This window comes from Pollicipes pollicipes, unplaced genomic scaffold, assembly GCF_011947565.3.
Source record: "Pollicipes pollicipes isolate AB1234 unplaced genomic scaffold, Ppol_2.1 Scaffold_7261;HRSCAF=8764_pilon_pilon_pilon, whole genome shotgun sequence".
Taxonomy (NCBI): Eukaryota; Metazoa; Arthropoda; class Thecostraca; order Pollicipedomorpha; family Pollicipedidae; genus Pollicipes; species Pollicipes pollicipes.
The window spans coordinates 40,472,897-40,498,723 of record NW_023597054.1 but is presented as its reverse complement, the minus strand read 5'-3'; the positions used below and the strand labels follow the sequence as shown (position 1 = coordinate 40,498,723).

The 25,827-nt window shown below is 60.4% G+C and overlaps 1 protein-coding gene across 1 annotated transcript in view; it reads right to left on the bottom strand.

The window, feature by feature from the left end:
- Positions 1-207: 207 nt before the first annotated feature.
- Positions 208-25,827, bottom strand: part of LOC119111425 (janus kinase and microtubule-interacting protein 1) — a 59,155-nt gene continuing 33,535 nt past the window's right edge. The window contains exons 6-14 of the mRNA XM_037235236.1: positions 22,803-22,916; positions 19,674-19,817; positions 13,092-13,238; positions 11,713-11,775; positions 6,966-7,085; positions 5,981-5,997; positions 4,440-4,494; positions 3,040-3,261; positions 208-330 (exon numbers count right to left, since the gene is read on the bottom strand). Coding sequence (XP_037091131.1) covers positions 208-330; positions 3,040-3,261; positions 4,440-4,494; positions 5,981-5,997; positions 6,966-7,085; positions 11,713-11,775; positions 13,092-13,238; positions 19,674-19,817; positions 22,803-22,916 — 1,005 coding nt within the window. The remainder of the gene's footprint in view (positions 331-3,039; positions 3,262-4,439; positions 4,495-5,980; positions 5,998-6,965; positions 7,086-11,712; positions 11,776-13,091; positions 13,239-19,673; positions 19,818-22,802; positions 22,917-25,827) is intronic.

The window sequence follows — 25,827 nt, the reverse complement described above, 5'->3', positions numbered from 1 at the left end:
GAGCTGACATCTGACCCGGACTGACAGTGGTCCCGAGCTGACATCTGACCCGGGCGAACGGCTGACCCGGGCTGACATCTGACCCGGGCTGACATCTGACCCGGACTAACGGCTGACCCGGGCTGACATCTGACCCGGGCTAACAGCTGACCCGGGCTGACATCTGATCCAGGTTAACAGCTGACCCAGGCTGACGTCTGACCCGGGCTAGCAGCTGAGACAGCAGCTGAGCTGACCCACCTGGCTGTCGTCGGCGTCGGTGTCTGCTGATGGCGCCGTCTCTAACCGGGACAGCGCGGGCGTCGCGGCCGTCGCCACCGGATCGCTGGGCTGGAGCGGACAGAAGGCAGCGCTCACAGCGGCGACCAGCACAGAGGGAGCGGACGGGAGGCAGCGCTCAGAGCAGCGACCAGCACAGAGGGAGCGGACGGGAGGCAGCTCGCAGAGCGGTGACCAGCACAGAGGAAGCGGACGGGAGGCAGCGCTCAGGACAGCGAACAGGACGGAGGGAGCGGATGGGAGGCAGCGCTTAGAGTGGCGCATGACACGGAGGGAGCGGCACACAGCACGGAGAGAGCAGACGGGAGGCAGCGCTCAGAGCTGCGACCAGCACAGAGGGAGCAGACAGGAGGCAACGCCCATTGCAGCGTACAGCACGGAGGGAGCGGATGGGAGGCAGCGCTTAGAGTGGCGCATGACACGGAAGGAGCGGCACACAGCACGGAGGGAGCAGACGGGAGGCAAAGCTCAGAGCGGCACGCGGCATGGACGCGTGCTGCCCCGGCACCATCCCCTGGCCAAACGGCGGTGGTGTCACTCTTCTCAGGAGGCCACTGTATAGGCACAAACACACCCTTCTCTACGGTACAGTATGACACAAGGGTACCGGTCATCAACGGGGGCTGCGGACAGCAGTGAAGGCAGCATGTATTTATGGCCGTGCCGACTCGTGTAAACAGTACGTCTCCGTTGGTAGCGTGCAGGGGAGGGGGGGGGGGGGCGGGCCCCAACCAAATGCCAGGGCAGTACGGTCCAGATCTCTCATAACGATACAAAACAACGTCTTTCTCTCGACATGACTGATCAGACCATCCCCACCAGCACACTACAGTACACAATACACAGCCCTCTTTGTCTTGCCCTCATGTACTCGAGGTACATCAACACGCATCGCATGCATGCCGACGGCAACATCACGGCCTCACCATACGGGCCTGCAGTGGGCGGCACCAGGCCTTCTAGACTCACATGAAACCGGCAGCGCTAAACACGCCACCCGCCAGCACAAAGCCGGCGGCGCCCAGCCCGTCCCTCACATGGGACACGCTGCACCGGACCACTCACACACGGCCAACAGACAGCGTCAGAACCGTCACACATTAACATGGAGCCGCCGGCAACAGACCAGTCGCAGACATGCAACAGACAGCGTCAAAACCGTCCACAACGCGCGGATCTCACAGCATCGGAGATGGCCCACACCCGTGCGGGCCGTGCGACGCCCGCGCAGTCTCGGACTCACGCGGAGCCAGCGGCGCACGGCGGCCCCGGCGTCAGCACAGCTGGCCACCAGCCCACACTACTGGCCGGCTACGGCCACGGTCGGCCGGCACGCCCTGATCACGGCCGGTCAGCAGACTGAGCGGCGGCCGCGGTCGGCAGGCCGGCCATTTGCATGCGCGCGCGGAGCTGTGCATGCTCCGAACGGGGGGTCGAGTAACGGCCGGCCGGCGCGCCGGGCCGGACCGGACTGGAGCCGGGGCGGGCCCGCCGGCCGGCGGGGGATCAGGCGGCCGCGCCGGACTTGGCCTATTTGCAGAGAAGCGCAAACAGGTTTCATTCTGACCTCGAGGTCGGCTGGCTGCCGTCGCCGTCAATAGATGGCGCTCCGTGTACCATTGGGATTCACGGCGATGTTTAAAATGATTTTCACCGCGCTAGTTGTGGTAAGGAATGACAAATTTATTGAGATGTGTCGTCTAGATTTCTATCGCCACTGCTTTTACATGTTGCATTGCATGCTTAAAGAATTTTTGACGTTAACCCCAACAAGATATCCATAATGCACCAGAAACCACGTTGTCACAAAGGAAGAATCGTTTCGCAGCAATATCCTCAGCACCAGACTTATTCTTCTTCTTCTTTCTTTTCTCCATTTATCCGGGGCAGCCTGCATGCACCAGCCATGAGTGGTCTCGAGTGCCTCCTGGTGGCGGCCCCGTCTGAGCGCTGACCACACACCCCGAAGGATTCAGTGCTGGCTGTGTTCGGCGAGCTGAGTCTCGGGCCAAGTCTCGGCGGATGGACCCCCAGATGGATGTAGTTCTGCCCCATCGTTGTCCATTCTCATTCACCTCATAGTCTAGAAATGGTCATGACAGGCCGAAAGGGCTTTAATCCAAACAACATAACAAAAACTAATCTCCGCTAGATATCTTCGTGTGACGTGAAGACATCCCGAACACTTTCAGCTCGTCAGCGCCTGGCTTGATATACGGTCCCAGATCTCTCAAATTCCACTCGGCGGCCTGCCTGAATTCAATGAAATGTATCAAATGATGTCTTCAGTAAAAGGACAAGAGAGACGGGGACGTAGCAAGTGACGCGTGGATGTGCTACATTTCCGAGATTCGGGTGGACAATAAGAGCTTGCGCTGCGGGGGGGGGGGGAGACCGTCATAATTTCAGAGTGGTTTCAGCAGCCGGCAAATGGGCAGACCTGATGATGACCTAACCTGATGATGATCTGATGATGCTGATGCAAAAGGTGCATAGTTTGAGACCGGCACTGATGGGATAAAAGCTCGTTTTGCAAAGTTGGACGGAAATATGTCCTTCCAGTTACCGGCTTTAGTTAGGTCACCCAAGCTGGGCAAGCTATCAACCATTCCCGTGTCTATGACACATGCATTTCATTTTTACGAGCATGGGCGAAAAGATGACCCAATGCTCAAATGTAGCCTTATCTAGTTCGTTAGATCACCGCGTCTGTGTTTTGTCTTGTTCCTTGTAGCTTGAACATCACTGCCTCTGTCATACCTTCTCTTGGCAGCCCTCCAGCTCCAGGATTCGAAACTCCATGAGCTCGTTGGCGTCGCGCAGCTCCTGCAGTTCGTTCTCAGCCCTGAGCTCGCGCGCCCGGCTCCGGCGCAGCTGCTGGGTCAGGCACAGGTTCTGCGCCGTCAGGAGGCTCTTCTCCTGCAGCGACGACGGGTCGACGCCCTTGCTGGCCAGCGCCGCCTCCAGGTCACGCACCAGCGACTGGAACCACAGGCAGCCGTGTCGGCGCGGGGTCGCTCGGATGGAAATCGGTCGTCCAGTCCTGACGTACACCTGCCTCGCGCCACCGAAGCCCGAAGGGACAGCGGGAGAAGGGACGGGCAGTGATGACGACCAAGCAGGCAGCAGGAGCAGGGGCGGGCGGTGGTGACGACTGAGCACGAGCAGGAGCAGGGGCTAACAGCGGGAGCAGGGCGGATGGTGGTGACGGCCGCGCAGGAGCGGGAGCAGGGGTGGGCAGGGGTGGGCGGTGGTGAAGGTCGAGCAGAAAGCGGGAGCGGGGCTGGCAGCGGGTGCAGGGGCGGGCGGTCGGAGCAGGTGTGGGCGGTGGCGACGGCCGAGCAGAAAGCGGGAGCAAGGGCTGGCAATGGGAACAGGGCGGCACCGGTGACAGCGGAGCATGCCAGGTTCAGCGGCAGGACCGGACATCCGGCTGATAAGATGAGCCAAACCGACCACACACACCGGCCAGTTATTGTCATTGCAGGTTAGACAACACATTCCCCATTACAAACATGGCTAGCCCGACCTGAACGGTTATCTGATTACTGCTGAGGTCACCACGTATGCGTGTCCTTTAGGGATAAATGACAGACGACGACAAAACCCTGGAAAATAAGTATAAGCCATATGTAAGCTAAGCACGACAAAACACCACGAAGCAAACCAGGTTCACAGCGTTACAGAGTTCATGCTTTGCGCTGTCTAAATAATGGCGTATGAAACGTATTTATCATGGCGTATGTATCTCGGACGGCTTTGTACGACCATCGAGGCTATCTTCCTTCACGTGTAAAACGTCTAGCATTGTCTAATCTCTCCGACCTGGGCCTCTCAAGCCTTTGATAGTCGCTATCTGTTTGGGCAGATATGGCCAGAGGCCTGATGGTTTCTGTAAGCCAGTACAACGCAAACAGCATCGAATACGTGGCACCAAGACAGCTCACTAAGCCGTAACTGGAAAACGCTAGCGAATAAGCATTGAACTAAACAGCAAAAACCGCCGGCGACCTTGTTAGCAGCGCATACAAAATATAAATTTGTCAGCCAAAGTTTACGCAAAACAATGTGCGTTTAAGTCGAGCAAACGGCAAAAGCTGTGTTCGTGCAAACAACGAGGAAACTAGTTACGTCCAAGGCTGAGTGACTGGCCCACTGACGGGCGTCGCCGTCTGCCTGTCCGTCACCATCTCGTGCCTCGAGCTCAGGCTGCTCCTGTAGGCGGCACACATCCGGCTACCGGCTCGCCCAGCGTTCTTACACCCACCGCCCACGGACCCGTGAGCGGAGTCGGTCAACGATCTTACACCCACCGCCCACAGACCCATGACCGGGGTCGGTCAACGTTCTTATACCCACCCCCCATAGACACATGACCGAGGTCGGTCAACGTTCTCACACCCATCCCACACAGGCCCGTGACGGGGACCGGTCAACGTTCTTACGCCCACCCCACGCAGACCGATGACCGGGGTCGGTCAACGTTCTCACAACCACCCCCATACCGAGCCGTGACCGGGGTCGGTCAACGTCCTCGCACGCACCCCACACAGCCCGTGACGGGACCGGTCACATTCTTACACCCCCCCCCCCCAAGACCCATGACCGGGGTCGGTCAACGTTCTCACACCCACCCCACACAGACCCATGGCCGGGGTCGGTCAACGTTCTCACAACCACCCCCACACCGAGCCGTCACCGGAGTCATTCAACGTTCTCACACCCACCCAACACAGGCCCGTGACCAGGGCTGGTCAACGTTCTCACATCCACCCCCGCACAGACCCTGAGAGGGGTCGGGCAACGTTCTTCCCCTCCCCCCCCCTCCCCTCCCACACTGACAGACCCGTGACCGGGGTCGGTAATCCTCAGCGCTGAGCCGAGGAGCTCGCGTTAGTCTGCTGCCGGCCCGGCCTTTTGCTTCATCCGTCATAACCGTTGGCAAGTTCCATGACCGGCACTAACCCGCGTACAACAGATACCGGCGTAGGCCAGCGGTAAGTTGCGACCAGGGCCTGGCTGCAGCACGTATCTCGGATTTCCAGGCCGTTCCCACGCGACACTGTCTCACAGTTGGCACGGGGCCATGGCGTGCCTCGCCAGGGCGGGGCCGCCAGGCCACGGGCAGGCCCATTGAGTGAGCCGCTACTCAAATACCACAGGACAGTAATGAGCCGGCGCCGCGACGGCCGGATAATGCCACATCGCGGCAGGTCCGTCATGTGACGCACCACGCCGCTCGGAGCGTGAAATAAACTGTGATCGGTTTGAATAACAATGTTTCTCATATGATGGAACCAATCACCACACGACATGAGCGCATGACGGCCCAGCACTGACACAATCATCTCCTGAAGGATCCTTAATGAGCGCTTCACATGCGGCTATTACATATCAATCAGCATGGCCGGGTATATGAGCTCACGGACCAGGCCGAGGAGTTTCCCCCGGGCTCCCGTCGCCGCTCGCTCCACCCGCTGTCCAGGGGTGGCGTCGGTCGCCCAGCGAGGCCATTAACCCACAACCCGGCTCGTTAGCGGTGACAGGAGCAGGACCGACCTGCGATGCGAGCAGCTCGTTCTCGACGCGTGACCTGGTGCGGCCGGTACGGCTCGACTCCCGGGCCTGCGCCACCAGCAGGTCGTGCGCCTGGCGCAGCTGCTGGTGCGCCCTCTGCAGCTGGCAGCACAGCCGCTGCTGCAGCTCCTGCCGGCTCAGCTGGCGACAGAGCCCGCCGTCAGACATGCGCCGCGCTCAGGTCAGACAAGCGCGGCGCTTAGGTCAGACATGCGCGCGCTCTCAGGTCAGACAAGCGCGGCGCTTAGTCAGACTGCGCCGCGCTCAGGTCAGACAAGCGCGGCGCTTAGGTCAGACATGCGCCGCGCTCAGGTCAGACAAGCGCGGCACTTAGGTCAGACATGCGCCGCGCTCAGGTCAGACAAGCGCGGCACTTAGGTCAGACATGCGCCGCGCTCAGGTCAGACAAGCGCGGCGCTTAGGTCAGACATGCGCCGCGCTCAGGTCAGACAAGCGCGGCGCTTAGGTCAGACATGCGCCGCGCTCAGGTCAGACAAGCGCGGCACTTAGGTCAGACATGCGCCGCGCTCAGGTCAGACAAGCGCGGCACTTAGGTCAGACATGCGCCGCGCTCAGGTCAGACAAGCGCGGCACTTAGGTCAGACATGCGCCGCGCTCAGGTCAGACAAGCGCGGCGCTCAGGTCAGACATGCGTCGCGCCCAGGTCAGACAAGCGCGACGCTTAGGTCGACGGATCGCACCGCCGAGAGCGGCGTCCATTCGCCAGGCGATCCGGTATTATCGGCTCATCAGCTGATTTACGAAGCCATACCGGAGGTCGCTGCTGGCGGAGATTCGGGGCATGTGGGCACGCTCATGGACGGCGAACTGGCCGTGGCCGGTCTCACCGGCGGCGGCGGCGCCTGTCAGCCGGCCTCGACACACGCCAGCAAAACAGACCGTAACACTGCACATGTTGTGCACCGGCTGCCGGTGTACCGACCGGCACAAACAATCCCTCAATTGGGCTGAATCGATAGCTGACCGACAACTCACCTCGGTAGGTGCCATGTAGGTCACACACCCCGAACGACACCCAGCAGTGGAATCAACGCATCGTGGTGCATGGGAAACGGAAGGGGGAGAGAGCAAGCAGCCACTGGTCTCACCTCGGCCAGGTCCGACGGCTTGATGTCAGAGACGTCCGAGCCATGCTCGGTGACGGCGGTGACGGGGTCCTCCAGCGAGTCGTAGCGCTCGCCCTCCCTCAATGTCGGCAGGCCACTCATCTGACGCGTAGACGGAGGATCAGAGCACAGCCGCCGCGCCGCCACACAGTCATGCCAGTGGGCCAACGCAGCGGACGGGGTCATAGGACAGAGGATCAGAGCACAGCCACCGCACCGTCACACAGGCATGCCATGGGCCAACGCAGCGGGCGGTGTCAGGGGACAGAGGATCAGAGCACAGCCACCGCGCCGCCACACAGTCATGCCATGGGCCAACGCAGCGGACGGGGTCAGAGGACAGAGGATCAGAGCACAGCCACCGCGCCGCCACACAGTCATGCCATGGGCCAACGCAGCGGACGGGGTCATAGGACAGAGGATCAGAGCACAGGCACCGCGCCGCCACACAGTCATGCCATGGGCCAACGCAGCGGACGGGGTCAGAGGACAGAGGATCAGAGCACAGCCGTCACACCACCATACAGTCATCCCATGGGTTAACACAGCGGACGGGGTTCACGTGATAAGATATTTGAAATGCAATGCGAATGCAGCGCATTGTTTTTGTTTTTTTTCCCTTGCCTAAGTAAAGCAGTTGCGGTTTCCGGATGTCGAGTCTTTGACCTAATAAAAACATATTTAATAGTCGCTGGGCCTCTGACTCCAATCTAATGATCGCATCAGATGACAATCTGACCGCTTTGACGCTGTTTTAGAGAGAAACAGAAGAAGCCCAACTTGCCCAAAAGTGGCTGGTGTCAGGATACCAGTGGCGTCAGTGACTGCTACGCCCATGTGTTCATCAACTTTTCTGCGACCTTCCATGCGTCACAATATGTAGTACCAATAGAGAATTTCTGAAAATTGGCCGCTGAGATAAGCAATGCCGCAATGCACGCATGCACCGGCTCAATCCCTGGAGAGCCTGTCAGCGATGAGATCAGGTGAGATGGCCGCCAGACCCGGCGAGCAGTGGGCGGAGCTCCGCTACCACACCAGCCCGCGGCACGGGCCCCGCCCTACGGGGTAGCGGCGGTGCTGGCACCACCGCAGGGGCACGCCGTCAGCAGGCGGCCGAGCGCCCGCAGCCTCACGGCGGAATCTGGCCCTGGCGCCGCCGTCACTTCACGGGAAGTGGGCCAGGCCATTGCATGTCACCGACTCATGCATAAGCCAGCGTGGCGAGCGCGCGCGCGCGCCGGCGGGCCGGTCTGTGTCCGGCAGCGGTCCCCTCCCACGCGAGCCGGCGCGTGGCCACAGCGGCGGTCAGTGGGACGCGCCGCCGGCACGGGTCAGGCAGTGGGACGGGCCGCGCCGCCGCCGCCGCCGCCGCCGACGCGCAGCGGGTCGGTTGGCGGGCGCGGCCCGGCCGGAGCGCCGGCTGGCTGGCGCGCACGCGCGCGACCAATGAAGCGTGCAGCTCAGCGAGAAGCCGCGGGATGTCAAGAAAGGGAGGGTGAAGAGAGGGCAGGGAGAGAGAGAGAGAGAGAGAGAGAGAGAGAGAGAGAGAGAGAGAGAGAGAGAGAGAGAGAGAGAGAGAGAGAGAGAGAGAGGTAGAGAGAGAGAGAGAGAGAGGAGAGAGAGAGAGAGAGAGAGAGAGAGAGAGGGAGAGAGAGAGAGAACGAGAGAGAGAGAGAGAGAGGGAGAGAGAGTTAATAGAGGGACAGAAGCCTCTTCGCTGCTGTCCAATGCATGACACGAATCGAACGGCGCTGAGCTGCGGACTCGCGTGACACGGAAATCGAAAAGAGACGCAGCGTCATTATTTGGCCTGATGCCTCAACCGCGGACGACAAACGCGGTGTCTGGCTTCAGTCGACGCGCGTAATCTATGGCTGCTACGAAGCTGAAGGCCCGACCTTCTGGTCTACTCCAAATGCCTGACACTTGGTTCGACGACGTCTATTCAAACCCCAGCGCAGAGTGGGTAGCAAAGGAGCGATGCACCTCGAACAAAGGGACCTCTACCATTCGTCACTCTTCGTTCGATTACTTCGCATGCCAAGGTCCCGGCCCCTTGTTCGGTTGGCTGGAATGGTAAATGGTCGTTTGAGATTCAGCTAGGGGAAAGTCTACCCACCTAACTAGCTAGTTTGGTTGCAGGTCTGATAGCGTTTCGCACGAAATACCAAGTTTTCGACAAAGGAAGAGAATGACATCACAAAGGGTGAGCGTAACAAGCATCCATTCGTGCTGTGCAGATATCCATTGCTGTAACTCCGGTCTTTCACTATGTCAGTCTGGACATAGATCCGCATCAAGAAGATAATTAGGCATGAAGATAGTTGTGGGACTTAGAGAGATCAACTCATGGAGGCATCGGCCAATGTGAAAACAATCTGAAATCACCAAAGCCCTTCCTGGCGTGACAATAAGCACGGTGCTTAAAGGTGATTACGTGCTCGTTTCTCATGAAACCGAGCTGGAAGGCAGCGACCCCATTCACTCTGTGAACCGAGACCTGGCGGTCTCCCGCGCGCCACCCCTCGACCAAACCTCGCCGAGACACCTGTCGGAATGAGCAGGCCCACACGGCTCCGAATGAATGTGTGTGGCATAAACCCATTACTCGGTCGATGCAGTCCCTATCTGGGTCACGGGTCACCCGCTCGGCGGCTGTCTCGGCCGCGCCGTCTGGAGATCGATGCAGGGTTCAGGGCCGTGCACGGTCTGTGCTCGGCGCCGGACCACCTGCGCCCGTCACGAGCTCGGCAGTCCGGAGCACGCGACCGGCTCAGCGCCGGCCGGGCCGCGCTCGCAGCGAGCGCCGGCATCAGCTGACGGGCCGATGCCAGCGCAGCTTCCGTCGCTGGAGCCGCGTCAGGGCTGACCGTGCGACGACGGCCGTTTTTCACCGCCATTAGGCGGTCCGTCCGGCAGGACCTTGGACGCCGAGTCATTACCATGATCCGCGGGCACGCGGGGTCAGTAAAAACGTCCCGATCCGCGACCGACGCTACAACGCACTCAGGCGAGCTCGGCCACAGAGCGGCGGCGGCGGCGGGGGCACCTGTGGAGCCGCTGCGATCGATGCCGCCGAGACGCGCCGCCGCCTCCGGTACGGCGCCACCCAATGAAAGGCTGACACTGGTGACTAGTGACTCACCACTGGTGACAGCCGCCGTCACGGCCGACGGCACGGCGGCCGAGCCGGTCACGAGACGGCCGGACCGGTCACGAGACGGCCGGAGTCCGGCCGGCACGGAGTCCGCTCCAGGCGGCAGGGTGGCGTCCAGGGGTCGTGCGGGAGCCGGGCCGGCTGCAGAGCCACGCCCCTCGGCACTGGCGCCAGCGAAAGTGACTTGGTGGCCGCTCAGGCACGACGGCCTCCATTCCAGCTGGTGCCACACAGTTCGGCTCAACCAATTGGCTCTCAGCTGGTGCCGTACAGTCAAGTTAAACCAATTGGCTCTACCTGACCGACACGGCCAGCACAAGACGTGGCTTGTCACCTTAGCCAACCACATTCGTTACCCAGGATCAGATTGTGGCCCGTCGTTTCTCTCGGCTCGACTTGTTAGAATTAACAACCTGAGATCGTGGGTCTTCGTGTCTCCAGGCCACGACTGCTTCCCATTAACAAGCTCCGATCGTGGCTGGTCTCTTTTGCTCGGACGAAGCCCGTTACCATCAGGAGGAGCGTGAGTCGGCACGGCGGCCGACCCGGCCCGCCGCCCCGCTCCTGATGCGGTTTGTCACGGCTGTCAGCGGCGCAGCAGCGGAGCCCTCCACCGCCACGCCGTCACAAACGGGTCGATAATGGAGCTCCGCCACTCAGCGGGCGGTGGCAGGTCGAGCTAGCTCCGGTAGCGGTCGACGGCGGGTCGAGCTCCGATAGCGAGCAGCGGCGGGCCGAGCTCCGATAGCGAGCAGCGGCGGGCCGGGCTCCGATAGCGAGCAGCGGCGGGCCGAGCTCTGATAGCGGGCAGCGGCGGACCGCACTCCAGCAGCGGACAGCGGCGGACCGAGCTCCAGCAGCGGATAGTGGTGGACCGAGCTCCAGCAGCGGATAGTGGTGGACCGAGCTCCAGCAGGCCGAGCCCCGACCGTCCTCCCAGAGCGCGCGGGCCGTAATCGGGCCCTGATCGAAGTGGACCAGCGCGCGGCCGCCCGCTGCGGCCGGCAGCTGCCGCGTCCGATCGCGCCACTCGGCCCCGTTCTCGGCCCCAGAGCATAATCGAATGCGAGGCGCGTTCGATCGGAACACGCGGCTGGCCAGGCGCCATGCCATTTGGCCGGCGATTTGATGGCTATTTAAAAAAATGCCGATCTCGGTTAACATCTGGGACTAAAGGATGTAAGGCCGCCAAAAGGAGAGAGGTCTGCGACCGGTTATAGTGCGATCGATTAAAAACTGCTAAGTCTATCGATGCAGTCTTTAACGGTGAGATATCACTTTTTTGTCGCGTACCTGGGCACATGAGGTCTGTGCAAAAGCACATAAAGACGGACATTTACCTGGAGCACCTCTCCCCCAAAAAGACAACTAAGATCTCATTCCTGGCACTCGGGCCCACGTCTGACTGACGACACATGGAAGGGAACACGCGACCCGCTCGATATTCAATGTTCCGATGACGGCACAGGGAGCCAGAAAGCCCCATGCGGGTGAACGCGCACCACCCACATGACGCCATACGCTGCACCCAACGGCAGGCGACTGGCGCGCTGCCGGCTGCTGCCTCACCTTGCCCTGCAGCAGCCGGTGTGGTCTGGTGGCTGCCGGGTGTCCTGGCCGCGCCGTGCCGACCTGCGAAGGAGGCAGGCCGCTGCCTCAGTCGAGCTCGCGCCACCGCCAGCCGGCGAGCGGCAGCGCCGCGCGTTGCTCCGATACGGGGCCGAGCAGCGTGCTACCTCGGCCGCTCGGTCGGATCGAGGTCCACCGCGGAACGGGGTGCGCGATAGGGCGAGTGATACGTTTATCCGAGGCGGGTCGGATAGCGTCACAGCGTTGTGCTCGCGGGTCGCTGACAGGCAAACATTCCTGACATAGAAGCGGTCAAAGGAGGAATTGTGTGCCCACTTGTGGCTCTTCTCTCGACCCTAGCAGACTGTTGTTCCCGTGGACCTATGGTGACACAGCAAGACTGGCACACAACGCAGAAACCCGGCGGGGCCGGCCGTCGGCCAGCGAGGCGCGACAGACCGCCGGCCTGCCAGGCGGGTCAGCGGGACAGGCCGTCGGCCAGCGAGGCGCGACAAGCCGCCGGCCTGCCAGACGGGTCAGCGGGATAGGCCGTCGGCCAGCGAGGCGCGACAGGCCGCCGGCCTGCCAGGCGGGTCAGCGGGACAGGCCGTCGGTCGGCGAGACGCGACAAGCCGTCGGCCTGCCAGGCGGGTCAGCGGGACAGGCCGTTGGTCGGCGAGGCGCGACAAGCTGCCGGCCTGCCAGGCGGGTCAGCGGGACAGGCCGTCGGCCAGCGAGGCGCGACAGGCCGCCGGCCTGCCAGACGGACCAGCGGGACAGGCCGTCGGTCGGCGAGGCGCGACAAGCCGCCGGCCTGCCAGGCGGGTCAGCGGGATAGGCCGTCGACCAGCGAGGCGCGACAAGCCGTCGGCCTGCCAGGCGGGTCAGCGGGACAGGCCGTCGGCCAGCGAGGCGCGACAAGCCGCCGGCCTGCCAGGCGGGTCAGCGGGATAGGCCGTCGGCCAGCGAGGCACGACAAGCCGTCGGCCTGCCAGGCGGGTCAGCGGGACAGGCCGTCGGCCAGCGAGGCGCGACGCCGCCGGCCTGCCAGGCGGGTCAGCGGGATAGGCCGTCAGCCGGCGCGACACAGCAGACAAACAGAGGAAGCCATATTGAACCAGGACAAACAACAACTGCAAATAACAGCAGTTTCAATAACCTTTTCCTTATGCCAGTGTTATTTTCTGCCGTACGATAGCACTGTACATTAGGCTTCCCATGTAAAACTGGGACGGCATTTTAGTTGAAATAATCATTTGGCTCACTGTATAAACCCTCTTTTCGGCTCAATGCCGCCATTTTTGGGAGCCAAATGGCCACGGCCCACCTGTGCGGCACGTGACGCGGTGTTCGCCGTCAGCCACGTTAGCCGCGCTCACCTGTGTCGTCTCCCGCAGCTGCGCGATGCATTTCTGCAGCTCGTCCACCTTGCGTTTCAGCTGCGTCACCTCGGCCGAGTCCGACAAGGGAGGCGCAGCCTTGCGACGCTTCAGAGCGGCACTGGCTCGAGCTGGCGGCTTCTGCAACTGTCAGACGCCAATGGAAATAATCAGATGTTCCGTCTACAGGAGTGCTAATGCAAAGTCGTTGTTACTGATAAATTATGTCAATAATCTAGATACCCTGCACAGATGAAGCAAATTGCTAACTTGATGTAAGAAGGCCGTTGCCTTCCAGTGTTTTGGAATTACGAGTTCAAAAACCTTGAAAATAGGATAGGGCATTTTTAATTGCTACGAACATTCAGCAGCTAAGCTCGCCTATTTGGCACGATGTATGAGTCATATGACAATTGTTAAAACCAACGCCTGCAGAAAGAAAACATTTCCAGTTAAAACAACCTTCGATAAAACTCTGGCTACCTAATCTATCGGGGCCACCTAACGTGACATCTCCTTGATTGCAAAACAATCATGCCGTAGGCTTTCGTGAAGATGAAACATGACTCGGCAGGCAAGAGAACGCATGATATAAGTTGGCCAAGTGGCAAGGGCTATGGAGGTGTGTGGGCATATATGCATAAGCCACCCGTGCTCTGCCCAGATCGTCGTTTATTGGTGGAAAATCCCGACACAAAAGGTAAGTGAGGTTTTTATACCGACTGAGTCATTTTAGGGACAGCCTTTCTGTGGGCCGCTTGGTCATGAACACATCCGAAACAACTTGAATGCACATGTCGTGAACCGACGCTGTTGTGATCTTTAACGAGCGGTCTCATAGCCCGTCATGTTCCACGCCAAAACAAGTCTGTTTTCATGATAATAACACCTTGGTGCCGTCATCATTTCTTAATGGTTCTTTGCAAATCCGAAGTTTATTTTCATCGCCGTCATGCGAACAAAAAGCGTCAACTGGGCATCACGATAGTGCCGCGTCATGCACCATTTGTCGCGCACGAGCTACCCATCGACTGCCCCGCGGCGCGCGTGCACGCTTTCTAGCCATGCCTGCTACCGATCTACGGTCGACAGATGCCCTGGTGCCGGCATGTTAGCCTATGCCGACAGATGCCCTAGTGTCGGCCGGCGTAGCGTATACCGACGGAGGCCCTGGTGCCGGCATGCTAGCCTATGCCGACAGATGCCCTAGTGTCGGCCGGCGTAGCGTATATCGACGGAGGCCCTGGCGCCGAACTGTATACGTAGGGTAATTTGGGTGCCTGATTGTGTACCGCATGCCGACAGGGCCCTCGTGCCGGTCTACACACGCCGAAAGACGTCCTGGCACCTTCCTTGAAGCTGCCGGGAACTCTGGTGCCGACAGGTATGTCGACAAGAATCTAGTGCAAGCCCAGTGCAAGCCATACCAACAGGGAATCTGGGCGAGTCTCTCTACTGACGCAGAACCTGGTGCCGGTCCGTTCACAACAGAGACCCTGGTATCAGTTTCTGCACGACAGAGGCCTTGGTGCCGGTCCATACATAACAGAGGTGTTAATTCCGGCTCAGACACAACAAAGTCCCTGGTACTGTCTTGTAAACGACAAAGGCCCCGGTGCCGCTTTGTACATGACAAAGACCCCGGCACCGACCCGTACATGAAAGAAGCCCTGTTACCAACCCGTTCATGACAGAGGCCCTGGTGCTGACCAGCACACGACAAAAGCCTTGATGTCGGTTAGTACTCGGCCCGAGGCCCTGGTTCAGGCCGGTACTCAGGAAGGGGCCGGTATAGTCTGGTGCCGGCCCAGACTCGACAGGGACCCTGGTGCCAACCTTACCCCGACAGAGGCCCTGGTGCGAATCCATGCTTTGACAGAAGCCGTAATGTAGGCCTATGTACCGCCAGAGGCCCTATTGAAGGCTCGTGCACCATCAGGGGGCCTGATGCAGGCCTGGGTATCACGACAGGTACCGATGCAGGCCTGTTTACCGCCAAAGGTTCAGATGCAAGCCAGTGTACCACCAGAGGTAATGAAAAAGACCTGTGTACCACCGGAGGTCGCGGTGTCGCCGCCGTCCAGCCCCGCTCCGCCGGCGAGCGCGGCGGAGCACCCGCCCAGCTGCTGGGCGCGGCCGGAGCCCGCAGAGCGGGCTCCGGACGCAGCCTGGACGCAGCGGGCGCCGTTCGGTGGCGGTGACCCGGCGGCGGCGATCGGTGCTGTTCGGGCGCGCGAGTCCCGGCCAGGACTGGCCATTCATTGGGCCGCCTGAGAGGCCGGAATTCCCGACCGCCCGCCAGGCGGGCCGGACCCGGACACGTCCCCAGCAGGTGGACACAGACGCACACAGGTCAGCTTGGCCGGACGCATTCCTAGCATGCTATGCGGATGAACAGCCATCGGACCCAAAAGCCGGGGAAATCATCGGTAACGCGTTTGCGGGTGGATGTGGTGACATCTGTGACCTAACAAGACGATGAGCTTTGTGTTGATTATAATCAACCCAAGAGCATCATTATATTAGCGGCCATGACCATTGCGGCATTATCATGCGAGCATCGCGCTAATGTGCTGTCATATAGATTTAGGCACACTTCCGGGCCACAGCGATGGTCGGGTCATCATTTCTGGGTGCACACGACAGGGAGGGCTCAGCCTCCTGCGGCGGCCGGAGCTGGGCAGCGCTGCTGGTCCAGGCCACCATCGACCGGTACGGGACGGGCTGTCGGCCCGACGCCTGGCCCGGACGCCTCGCATTCCCCGCATTCACAGCCGGCCGGTGTCAGCCGAGACGGGCCCAGTCCGGCACCGAGGGGAGTCGCCCGACCGGCCGAGGCACGCGCCTGGCAGGGCGCCGACGCTGGGGACAGGGCCGGCCGCGGGGGCCTGATCATTACCCCGGGACACTGACCATTGCCCCCGGGACACCGATCACAGCCCTGGGGCACTTTCGCCAGTCCCGGGACACTGACCACAGCCCCCCGGGACACCGACCGCCGCTCCCGGGACATCGGTCGCAGATCTGATCACGTGTCGTGCCGCCGGCGGGTCGGACGGACGACATCGTCCGAGGCGGCGGTCGACGGGGTACGGGGAGGGGGAGACGCACGACCTGCGGAGGTCACCTGGGGCGCCTGTCAAGTAGCGCAGTCCGCCGAATGATGCAGCAACATAGCGAAACAGCCCGGCAGAGTGGCACAGCGGGCAGAGGGACACGGCCTGCCGGGGTGACGCAGCTCACGGGCGAGGCTGGCTGACGTAACAGTGACCTTTCGTGGCTCCAAGCCGCTGACCGCCGCGGACGCCCCACGGCTTTGCACAATGGCACTCGTGCACACACCGGACTCTTTAAAAGTGCGCTGGCTATGGCGCGGCCAGGCGGGATTCGCCCAGCGCGCCGTGACTTACTGAGGACAGCAGTAGTTCTGCGTATTGCCAGCCGCCCGCCGAGTAAAGCCCCCAGACCAGCTCACCATCCCAGCAAACATCGACGCTAGATTACGCCATTCACGCCCACGTATGCTAACGTCTACGTCGTGATCGCATGAGCCGCTAACCCCATGAGCCCGAGCGAAGATGAAGCTGTGAATTGCCGCTGGGGTGAGCGGCGCGCCGCCTCCTCACTGCCTGAGGCCTGTCGCAATGCGCGCACCGCCGTCAATGGAGGATAATGACCCTCGACAGCTGATGACAGCTATCAGAAGGCTGACAATGTCCGTGACAAGGGCCGTGTACATTCACCGATCTCGAGACCACATCGGCAATTTGGGCAATTGTTCACATAATCATGAAATGAAACAAGCACTGAATGTTTACAAATGCGCTGGGTCATCGTCATTTTCAGTCATTGGTGAAATGAATTTGTTCCCGGCCAAAACAACGGCGGAGTGGTAAAAGCTAGTCAAAATCGCAGCTTTTGTAATGAAACTGGCCACTGTGTGATATCGTTTACGCTCTGTTTAGCCCGCTAGTAACGTTGGTTACAGACAGTCTACCAATAGGCTAAACAACAGACACACCGCAAACCGTCTCGGAATGCCCCAGGTACATACAAACGGTGTACTCACTGGGTATTAATGCGTACTCGCAGACTCCCGTTTGTCATAAACACCCAGACATGAACTGAACGGCATGCATATTGACCACGCACAAAAGCAGCCCTGCTCTCTTACACCTCCCGGCACAGCACCACACCAGCCTCGTCTCGGCTTACACCTCCCGGCACAGCACCACACCAGCCGACGCGCTCGTTCTGAACTCAGTCCTCCGCTGGTAACGACGCAGCCAGACTGGCGCGGGCCGGCACTCGACAGTGGGCACTCACACTTGCCGGAATCTTCGACTGGTAGGCAGCCTGCAGGGCATAGCGCCCCATCTGGCGGCCCTGGGCGCCTCCGCGCAGCCTCGCACCACCCCCGCCAGCACGCGCGCCACTCTGCAGACGGCCGGGCGGCGGCCGCCGCTGCCGGCGTCGGCGGCGCACCGAGCCGAGCCGCGGGCGTGGCCCTCCGGCCGGCCGGCCGGCCGCGTTCCCAGGGCTGTCGACCGACCGCGCTGTGGACACGGTCCGACGGCCGGCGGCCCCCGCCAGCGCGTGCCCGGCGGCGGCGGCCGCCGCCGCCGCCGGCGCTGGGTCGGCTCAGGGCACCGCCCGTCGCCTCTGCAGCGGCGGCGGCGGCGGCGGTGGGGGGGGGGGGGGGGGGGCGCTGGACGCTCGGGCAGCGACGCGGCTGACCTGCACCGACCCCGCGGACGGGCCATGTCCGGACGTCCAACAACCGTGACGCAGCGGTATCGACACGGCTCGGGGGGCGCCAGCACACCGATGCCGGAGTTGCGACCACGTGACACGCACGTGCACTGGTCAGCTGGCTGTCGCCGTGTCTCAAACCTGGCTGACGACCGTGACCGGAGCGTGCTGACCGGAGCGGTACAGCAGCCGCAGAGCACACCCGCACCCACAGCGCACACTCGCACCCGCTCAGCACACGCGCACCCGCACCCACAGCGCACCCAAGCCCGCACCGCACACCCGCAACTGACCGGGAGCAGCCAGGCCGGACGGATAGGGTAGGCTAATCGGCCCAGTCCCAGCGTTTAGCGTAATGGAGTGCTCATCAGAGCCTGTACAGCTCGCCAGAGCCTATCCAGCTCATCAGAGCTTGTTTCTGCGATGGCATGAGGTGCTGGAATTATCAGCCTCCTGGAGTTGCTATAGCTCCTTGTCGCTGCTTAGACGCCACCATGTTTTGGGGCTCGGATCTTGCCATGACGCTCTGCGCCCTGAGCGCAAGAGTAACTGTGATGACCGCGAAATCCGAAACGGTTTCCACAGTTTTTCGGAGTTTGGTAAGACCTTCGAAGAAAGATTATGACGACAATGTCATAAACACATTATCGGGGAATCCGTAGAATATTAAAATTTCATTTAAACTCAGGTATCATCTTTACGCCACCCTATCGTAAAGCACATATTGCACAGGATGTAGTTCCAACAATCTGTTTGAAACTCCTACGCATGTATGAAGCCAGCGGCGTGAATATTTTGAGACTAAATCATCATTTTGTCAGTATTAATGGGTGGGAACAACATAGAGTATGATGCATATCAGAAACATTTGTCAGCGAGAGCAGCAGACCATGAAAAACCTAATACCACACATTATCCCGCGCCTCGACTGCGTAAAGCACGAAAATCGCTTTCAACTCACTCACGTCCGTCTCGCGCATAACCGTCCGCTTACACAAGTATGCCATCACAGACCGCCATCTCTGCGGTATTCGTAACCCATGAGAGACCGGCGGCGCGGAACAATCGGGGCATCGCTCACGACGTCGGCTAACAATACAACAACCACGGCGGAAGTGTTTACGCGATGGCGTCAGGTTCGCACACTCGAGGGCCGCCGCCGCGCGCCGCGCATGCGCTCCCCGGTCCTGGCAGGGTCGCGGCACCGCCGCCGTTCCCATCATTAGCGCGGCGCCACAATCGCGCTGTATCGTCGGTGTGCGTGTTGGAGCGACGACTGTTCCCAGACGCCTTTGGTTGCTGGCGAGACGCGTACCCGTGTTGGCGGTCGCATGACAGCGCAAACCGCCGAGAACGCAGCTGGCTGATACTTTGAAGCCCCTGGTACTGCACTACTACCACTGCAGTTACTGCTATAGCAGCTACAGGTACAAATACAGATACCGATACGTTTAGCAACTATAAATATGCTTGATATGTGCAGCTAGCGACTACTTTGCAAAGCATATCAAGACCTTCCTTGTACAAGCACTTACAACTTGCAACGAACGAGAAAACGTCACTGCGGCTTTCTTCAGTAAGTCAAGACAAGACGAAATTCTGTGCGGCTGGGAAATACCTGCAGTGTGCGTCACGACTGACGAGCATGGGAACAGTACCTGGAAATGCGTCAGCGGCTGACGCCGCGCCTGTGAAAATGGGCGGACACCAGGAGCCAATTTGCAAATTGCTCGTCACCCCAGGAAAGAAACCGTGTGCACCTCCACGCTTGGTTCCTCTCTGTCGCTTGTGCAACACACGCATTCTGCTCCTCAGTTCTCATGCGCTCACCTGAGGCTTGTTTTCTCCCGGAATGTGCGGTTTCTGTTCCACTTTGACGCTCCTTTCCTGGAGGTGGTGCAGGCGCGCTGCAGTCCTCTTGGCACGAAGTCGCGACGGCTTCTGTTCACACTCCATCTTCTTGATCTTCCTCTCCTGAAACAGAACGCCACGGTGTTGGGTGTATCTGAGCATTGCATAATACAACGTTGTGTACAATGGCACAGCCGGTACGCACCGTAAACTGCACGAGTGTGATAGGAGCACGAGTAAACCACTACACCAGCAGGGGCGCAGTCTCGCAAAATATCGTTCGAGGCTGAATAGGAGAAAGTTGTTAAATCTACCCCTAAGGCACAGTAAAAAAGTATATCCAATTTCATTAATTTTCTTCTCAAAACTAGGAAGGCTGCCCTCACCCCCACCGAACAGGAAATTGCACGCCATTACACCTGAAATACGTCAAACGCAAGTTTCAGTCTGCTGCAGGCATTTAAATTCTCTATTGCGACATAACTATTGTCAGGGCGTAACTGCTTCAACTTTTGTTAAGTCCTTGCAGTCCAAAAAAGAAAGAAAAAACTAGCCACGCTGCTGCTTCAGCTGTGAATCGTATTTAGAAGCCATCCGCAGCAGCCTGGCTGCTGACGCCCAGCCATCCGGGCACCCGGGCACGCCAGCCGGCGCAAACGGCGGTCGCACAAGCATCTCCGACCTATCCTCCGACCCGTCATCGAACAGTCAGGTGGTGGGCACTCGAAGACGGCCCGGCTGACCGCCGACGCTCAGGGCTTCGCTCTCTGACTCCTGCTGAGCTAGTCAGAGGCGCTTTTCGCACATATTCACTGGCAGCGCCAGATACGACTCTCGGTTTAAAGCGATCACGGCGCAGGGCTTTCTCCGACTATCTGGGTCAATACGTGCATGCCAGGACAACCTGGTCATGTGGCGCCGCATTTGGCGCAGGAGTTAATGGTATTAGCCAATCTCTCACGTATGACGTCAAATATCACGCTGCCAGCTGAGGAAGTCGAACGCCTAGTCCCTCCAAATTCGGAATCCTGGAACGAGGAATGAGCCATAAAGGCCATTGCCGTCAATTACTGGCGCCGTAAGAGCTGGCTGGGCCGGTGAGGGCGGCCGTCAGTTTCACCGAGCGGCCGCGCCGGCTCGCCAGCCCCGGCTGCGCCGTATCTCCGGCGGCGCGGCGCTCTCTGTGTGCGGCGGCGCTGAGGCCGCGCCACTTTCGGATCGGCTGTGTCGAGGTGTTTGGACGAGGCGATTGCTGCGCAGGAGGGCGGCACGCGGCGCGGCGCGGTGGGGTGCGGGGGCGGCGCGGTGAAGGGGCCGGGCCACGCCATTGTACCGCCGTCGCCTGGGTCAGACCTGGCTGATAAGGCGGCCGGGTCGACACGACCTTCTTCGGGCACACCCCAGCCAACCGTCGCGCCGGCGCCGGTTACAACACGACGGCCGCCGCTGGCGCGCCGCCTCACGAGCTGGTTCGATCGGCTCGCCCGGCCGCCCCCATTCAGGCGCCGCCGACCCCTGAACGATGGACCAGCGCCAGAGAAGCCGCCACAACGGCGCGGCGATCGCCTCCTCTCGATCACGGCTCGTGCCGAGCTGTTCATCGCGTGACTGCGCTTGACCCGGAGACCTCCCGACGCCGTCCGTGAACGCCCGCTGGCCGGATGAAAGGCGGGTCGGCGCAGCGCGGTGACGCACGGCGTCGTAAGCCGGCGGGGTGCGAGGTGCTGACGGCGCGAGCGCCAGTGCCGGCCGCAGAGTGGGTCACCTCGACACCGGGCCGACCGGCGGGGAGACACGGCCGTCTCAGCCAGCCGCATGACACGAGCGCGGCTCTGGCGTCAGACCGGCTTCAGAGCGGCGGCACAGCCGTACCGCTACGGCCTGATCAAACCCACTGCATGCAGGCGGAATGTCCGGCCCTGTTGACGCAGAAGTAGCCGTATTGCCTGTGATTCAAATCGGGAGTACGGCAGCTGTGATCTCTGTGGGCGACATCGGCAGCACAACTGCTGTGTCTGTCAGCAGCATTGGTAGCAAGGCAGCTGCAGTGTATGTGAGCCACGTTGCCAGCAAGAGAGCCGTGACGTCTGTGGGCCGGCCACCCACTGGCAGCCCGGTGGCCGTGCTGCTAAAGGCTGTCAGTGTGGCTCACAGGCACCACGGCCACCGAGCTGCCAAAGTGTGGCCTAGACACCACGGCCACCGAGCTGCCAAAGTGTGGCTTACAGACACCTTTGGTGCCAACTACCTGCGGTAGCCCTCACACCTGCTCCCGATACCACCGAGACAACCAGCGGCAGCCGGCGCTGGGCGGCCAGCACGGCGCTGGGCCTCAGATCACGGTCGTCTCCTGCGTGCGGCGCCGCGTGGAGCGAGCCCCCGTGGCGACAGCGCGCGCCGGCGGGCCCACTCGGACCACTTCACACCGGCGCGCCACGCTCGCCTCCACGCAGACGCTCCAGTTCTGCCATTGAGGCGTGCTAACGGTGTCTGACGCGGCGTGCACCGCGACCGCCGGCTGCTGAGGGCCCGCGGTGGCTTTGTTTGCGGGGGGCACTTGAAGTGGCAATAGCAGCGGTGGGCATTCTGATGAGGGACCGCCTGTTCGGCTCGACTTGTATGGTAATACGGGTCGGTGGGAAACATTGTGGTTCGACCACCCACAACTTTGATCAGATATCTGACATACTGCGCATGCCACTTGCTGAAGCATGATATTGTGTTGGGTTCTATGCGGTCCATGTTACGCCAATGGCTATGCGAAGTTCTGGTAACCCAAGCCGCTTACTTACGTGGAGACGCACCCGATTCAATCGCAGAGATTGATATGCAGCCCCATCACGTGCGTCACATCTTCACATCCCATTAATCCTTGCAACACAAGTAGAGGATAGCGCACGCCTTCCTCGTTTTTACCGCGCATCCTCCCCCGTCGCTACCTAAATGTGGCACAAGGTCGCTCACACAACTCGGGCTTTAATTTCTACACAATTAATCTCGCATCCGACGCAAGAAGCGCTGATGGGGTCACGGTGCTGTCGGCTGGCTTTGTTGCGCCGCGTGACCTCGGTGACCTGTCGCCGGGGTCGGCGGCGCCGCGTCACTCACCAGCAGGCGGCGCTCCCGCGACTGCGACTGAAGCAGCGCCTTGACCGCCGCTTCTAACTCCTCCACTTGCAGGCGAAGTCGGGCCTCACGCTGCGACGCCTCGGTCTTCAGCGTCTGCAAGCGGCAAACAGGCGGGGCGGCCGTGAGCGGTGGCGCGCCGCGCCGCGGCCGTCACGCGGCCGCGTCCGACAGCCGGCGAGTTACGTGCGTGCCGCGAGGCGACACTGGCGCGCATGTCCGCCGCCGCGCCGGTGCTGAGCTATGATCCATCGCGGCAGAGGCGCAGCGCAAACACCCGGTTAAAGGCTCGGCACGAAAACAAGGCCGCCGCCACGGCAGGATCAGGTCGCTTGGCGCACGGCCACCGTGGCGGACTCCGCGTTCATCATTGCATCAGTGAGCAGCGGTGCAGCCACGCTCACTGATGCGATGATGAACGCGTGACAGACGGCGGGAACGAGACTGCGGCATCTGGACACGACGTCAGACAGCGTGGCAACGAGACAGCGCACGCCAGTGACATAGAGTTAGCTCACGGGATAGGAGCCGCAAAATGCAGCCAAAGCTGGCGGAAATGAGAATGCAGAGGTCAGTAAAGTTGGCGTGGAGCAGGGTAGCGGGGATGAGACAACAGGTGTCGGCGACATAAGGCAGCATAGGGAGGTGGATGTGATGGCACAAGGCAGGGACGACGGAGCTTTCATAAGACGGTAGCACCAGCGACATTATCGCCGAGTAAGTCCTAACACTGCGCAGCATCCGGGGAGGGTCACATCTCCAGTGAGCAATGATACACCAGGCAGACCTCCAGAACGAGGACTAAATGGTTCTTTGCGTCAGAGTTGCGGAGGAGAGACTCTCCAGATACGACTGCCATCCAATATGACCGTCTGTCACATAAGGGTTCGACAGCTTATTAGAAAGCCTTTTATAAAACTTGTTCGTGACACGCCAGTGAGTGGTAGAAACGATCGAACTACTGTACTGAACAGCACCGACGATCCATAATGTTAAACGGTTGCGCAGAATACTGCTAATTCATACTTCCGTCATAAAAGAACGTCAGTGTACCTAACTGGCAAAAAATACCACCGGTAAGTCGATCCAAATCATGGCTGATGTCGTGAAGACATATCAGTTATCAGTCAGTTATCAGTGGCGAAACACGGCGGTGGGTACGTGCCGTGTATCGCCTCGGCTCCCCCACTACACGGCTGCTGCACTACTATCCAGGTCATGTCTATGACCGCACAATGCGTCGGAATGGGCGAGCAGCTGGAGGAGAAATCTATTAGACGTCTTGGGGTTTTACTGAGAATTCATGCATTGAAAGAACATGATTGGTAATAGATGAGCGAGCAGCATGCGCACTCCAGCCCTGCCCAAAAGTGGCCCACGACTACGCTATCGCTGCCACAAGGAAACACGACACGAGCGCCAGAGAGAGAGAGAGAGAGAGAGAGAGAGAGAGAGAGAGAGAGAGAGAGAGAGAGAGAGAGAGAGAGAGAGAGAGAGAGAGAGAGAGGAGGAGGAGGAAGAGAGTGCAACGGCTAGAGCGAGAGCGACGGGAAGGAGAGGGGGATGATTGAAAGAAACTTTTTGCAATGACAAAGCAACCGATGGTGACGACGCATGGCGGCCTGAGGCTCTCCGAAACAGAAGACCCGAAGGAACAGAAGTCACAGTGCCGCGCTGGACTGTTCGAGAGCGTCACGTTGTGTGCCGTCGAGTGCCCCCCTCCCGTCACGGGCCGTCCCGCCAAGCGTTACCCTCCCGTCACGGGCCGCCATCAGTTCCGCTCACGGTGTTCGTCACGGGACAGTACGTCCGCGCCGCCAGCCAGCCCCGTACCGGCCTGCCTCAGGAGCCGCCCGCCATCACAGACCGCTCCCACCGAGACGAGACCGCTGAGTCCGCACGAGTCTGCGGTGGTCTGACGCCGACCCGCGTGCGGGCACCAGGTGCGCTCCGGCGGGCGCCGAGCCGGACCCAGCCGTGACACACGGCTCGCCCTGCGCCGTGCGTCAGCGCCCGCCTGCCTGTATCGCGCTGGGACCCAGACGCTATGTCGGACGCCGCGCGCTGCTCGGTGGGCCGGCCGCTCGGCGGGCCGGGCGGAGCTGGAGGGATGCGCTCAGATCTGGGTCATCCGTCTGCACTGGGTCGACGCACACGCGCACACGCGCACGTGCGCACACGTCCGCACGCACGCGTGCACGCAAGTACACGCACGCCGGCCGTTCAGGGGTCACGGCGCCACCCGGGATCAGGCACGATCCGACAGGCAAACGGACCGACCCGTCCACGGACGGCAGGCAATTACAGCCACAAACCAGCATAGGGAAAGATAGCCAGAAACGGACGAAGAGAGCGCAGTCATTAAAACGGTATCTAGCAGATGGATCAATAAATAGCGAGCTTAAAACAAAGAAGAGGAAAATGCCAAATTGACGGCTACGGAGTTTTGAAAATCACAGTCTAAGGACACAGTCAGTAGATAACCAAATTACGGTTTACGACTGCACGCCATTCATATCAATAGTTCGGCAAACCTCATCAGTACATATTTCCAGAAAAGCTAAAACTCGTCTAGCGTCTTCCCCTGCTAGAGACACTAGAGTCGCATCGTCAGACCCTTCCGGGACAAGCCGTGGGGTCTGGGTTGATGTGGAGATGGCTGAGAGTCTCGGAAGACCTACTGTACCAGTGTACACACGGCCAGCGGTCCCAGGGGTGATCTCCGAGAGATGCCGTGGCCGATCACACATGACGCCCGGCGCCTCCGTGCGGCGCCAGCGGTCCCGAGCATCTGCGGCCCGCACCCAGTCAGCCGTATCTAAGAGGCTAGATTACCCAGATCAGACCGGCATAAAAGCACCGGCATGTGCCATTTACATGCGGGAGATACGGCTTGCTGTGAAAATCTGTCCATTCAATGCTATTACGGAAACGAGCCATTCAGTCGGTTCACGTACTACGGAGCAAATGTAATTCCCACCGAAGCGTCTCAATGACGTCGGGTTCT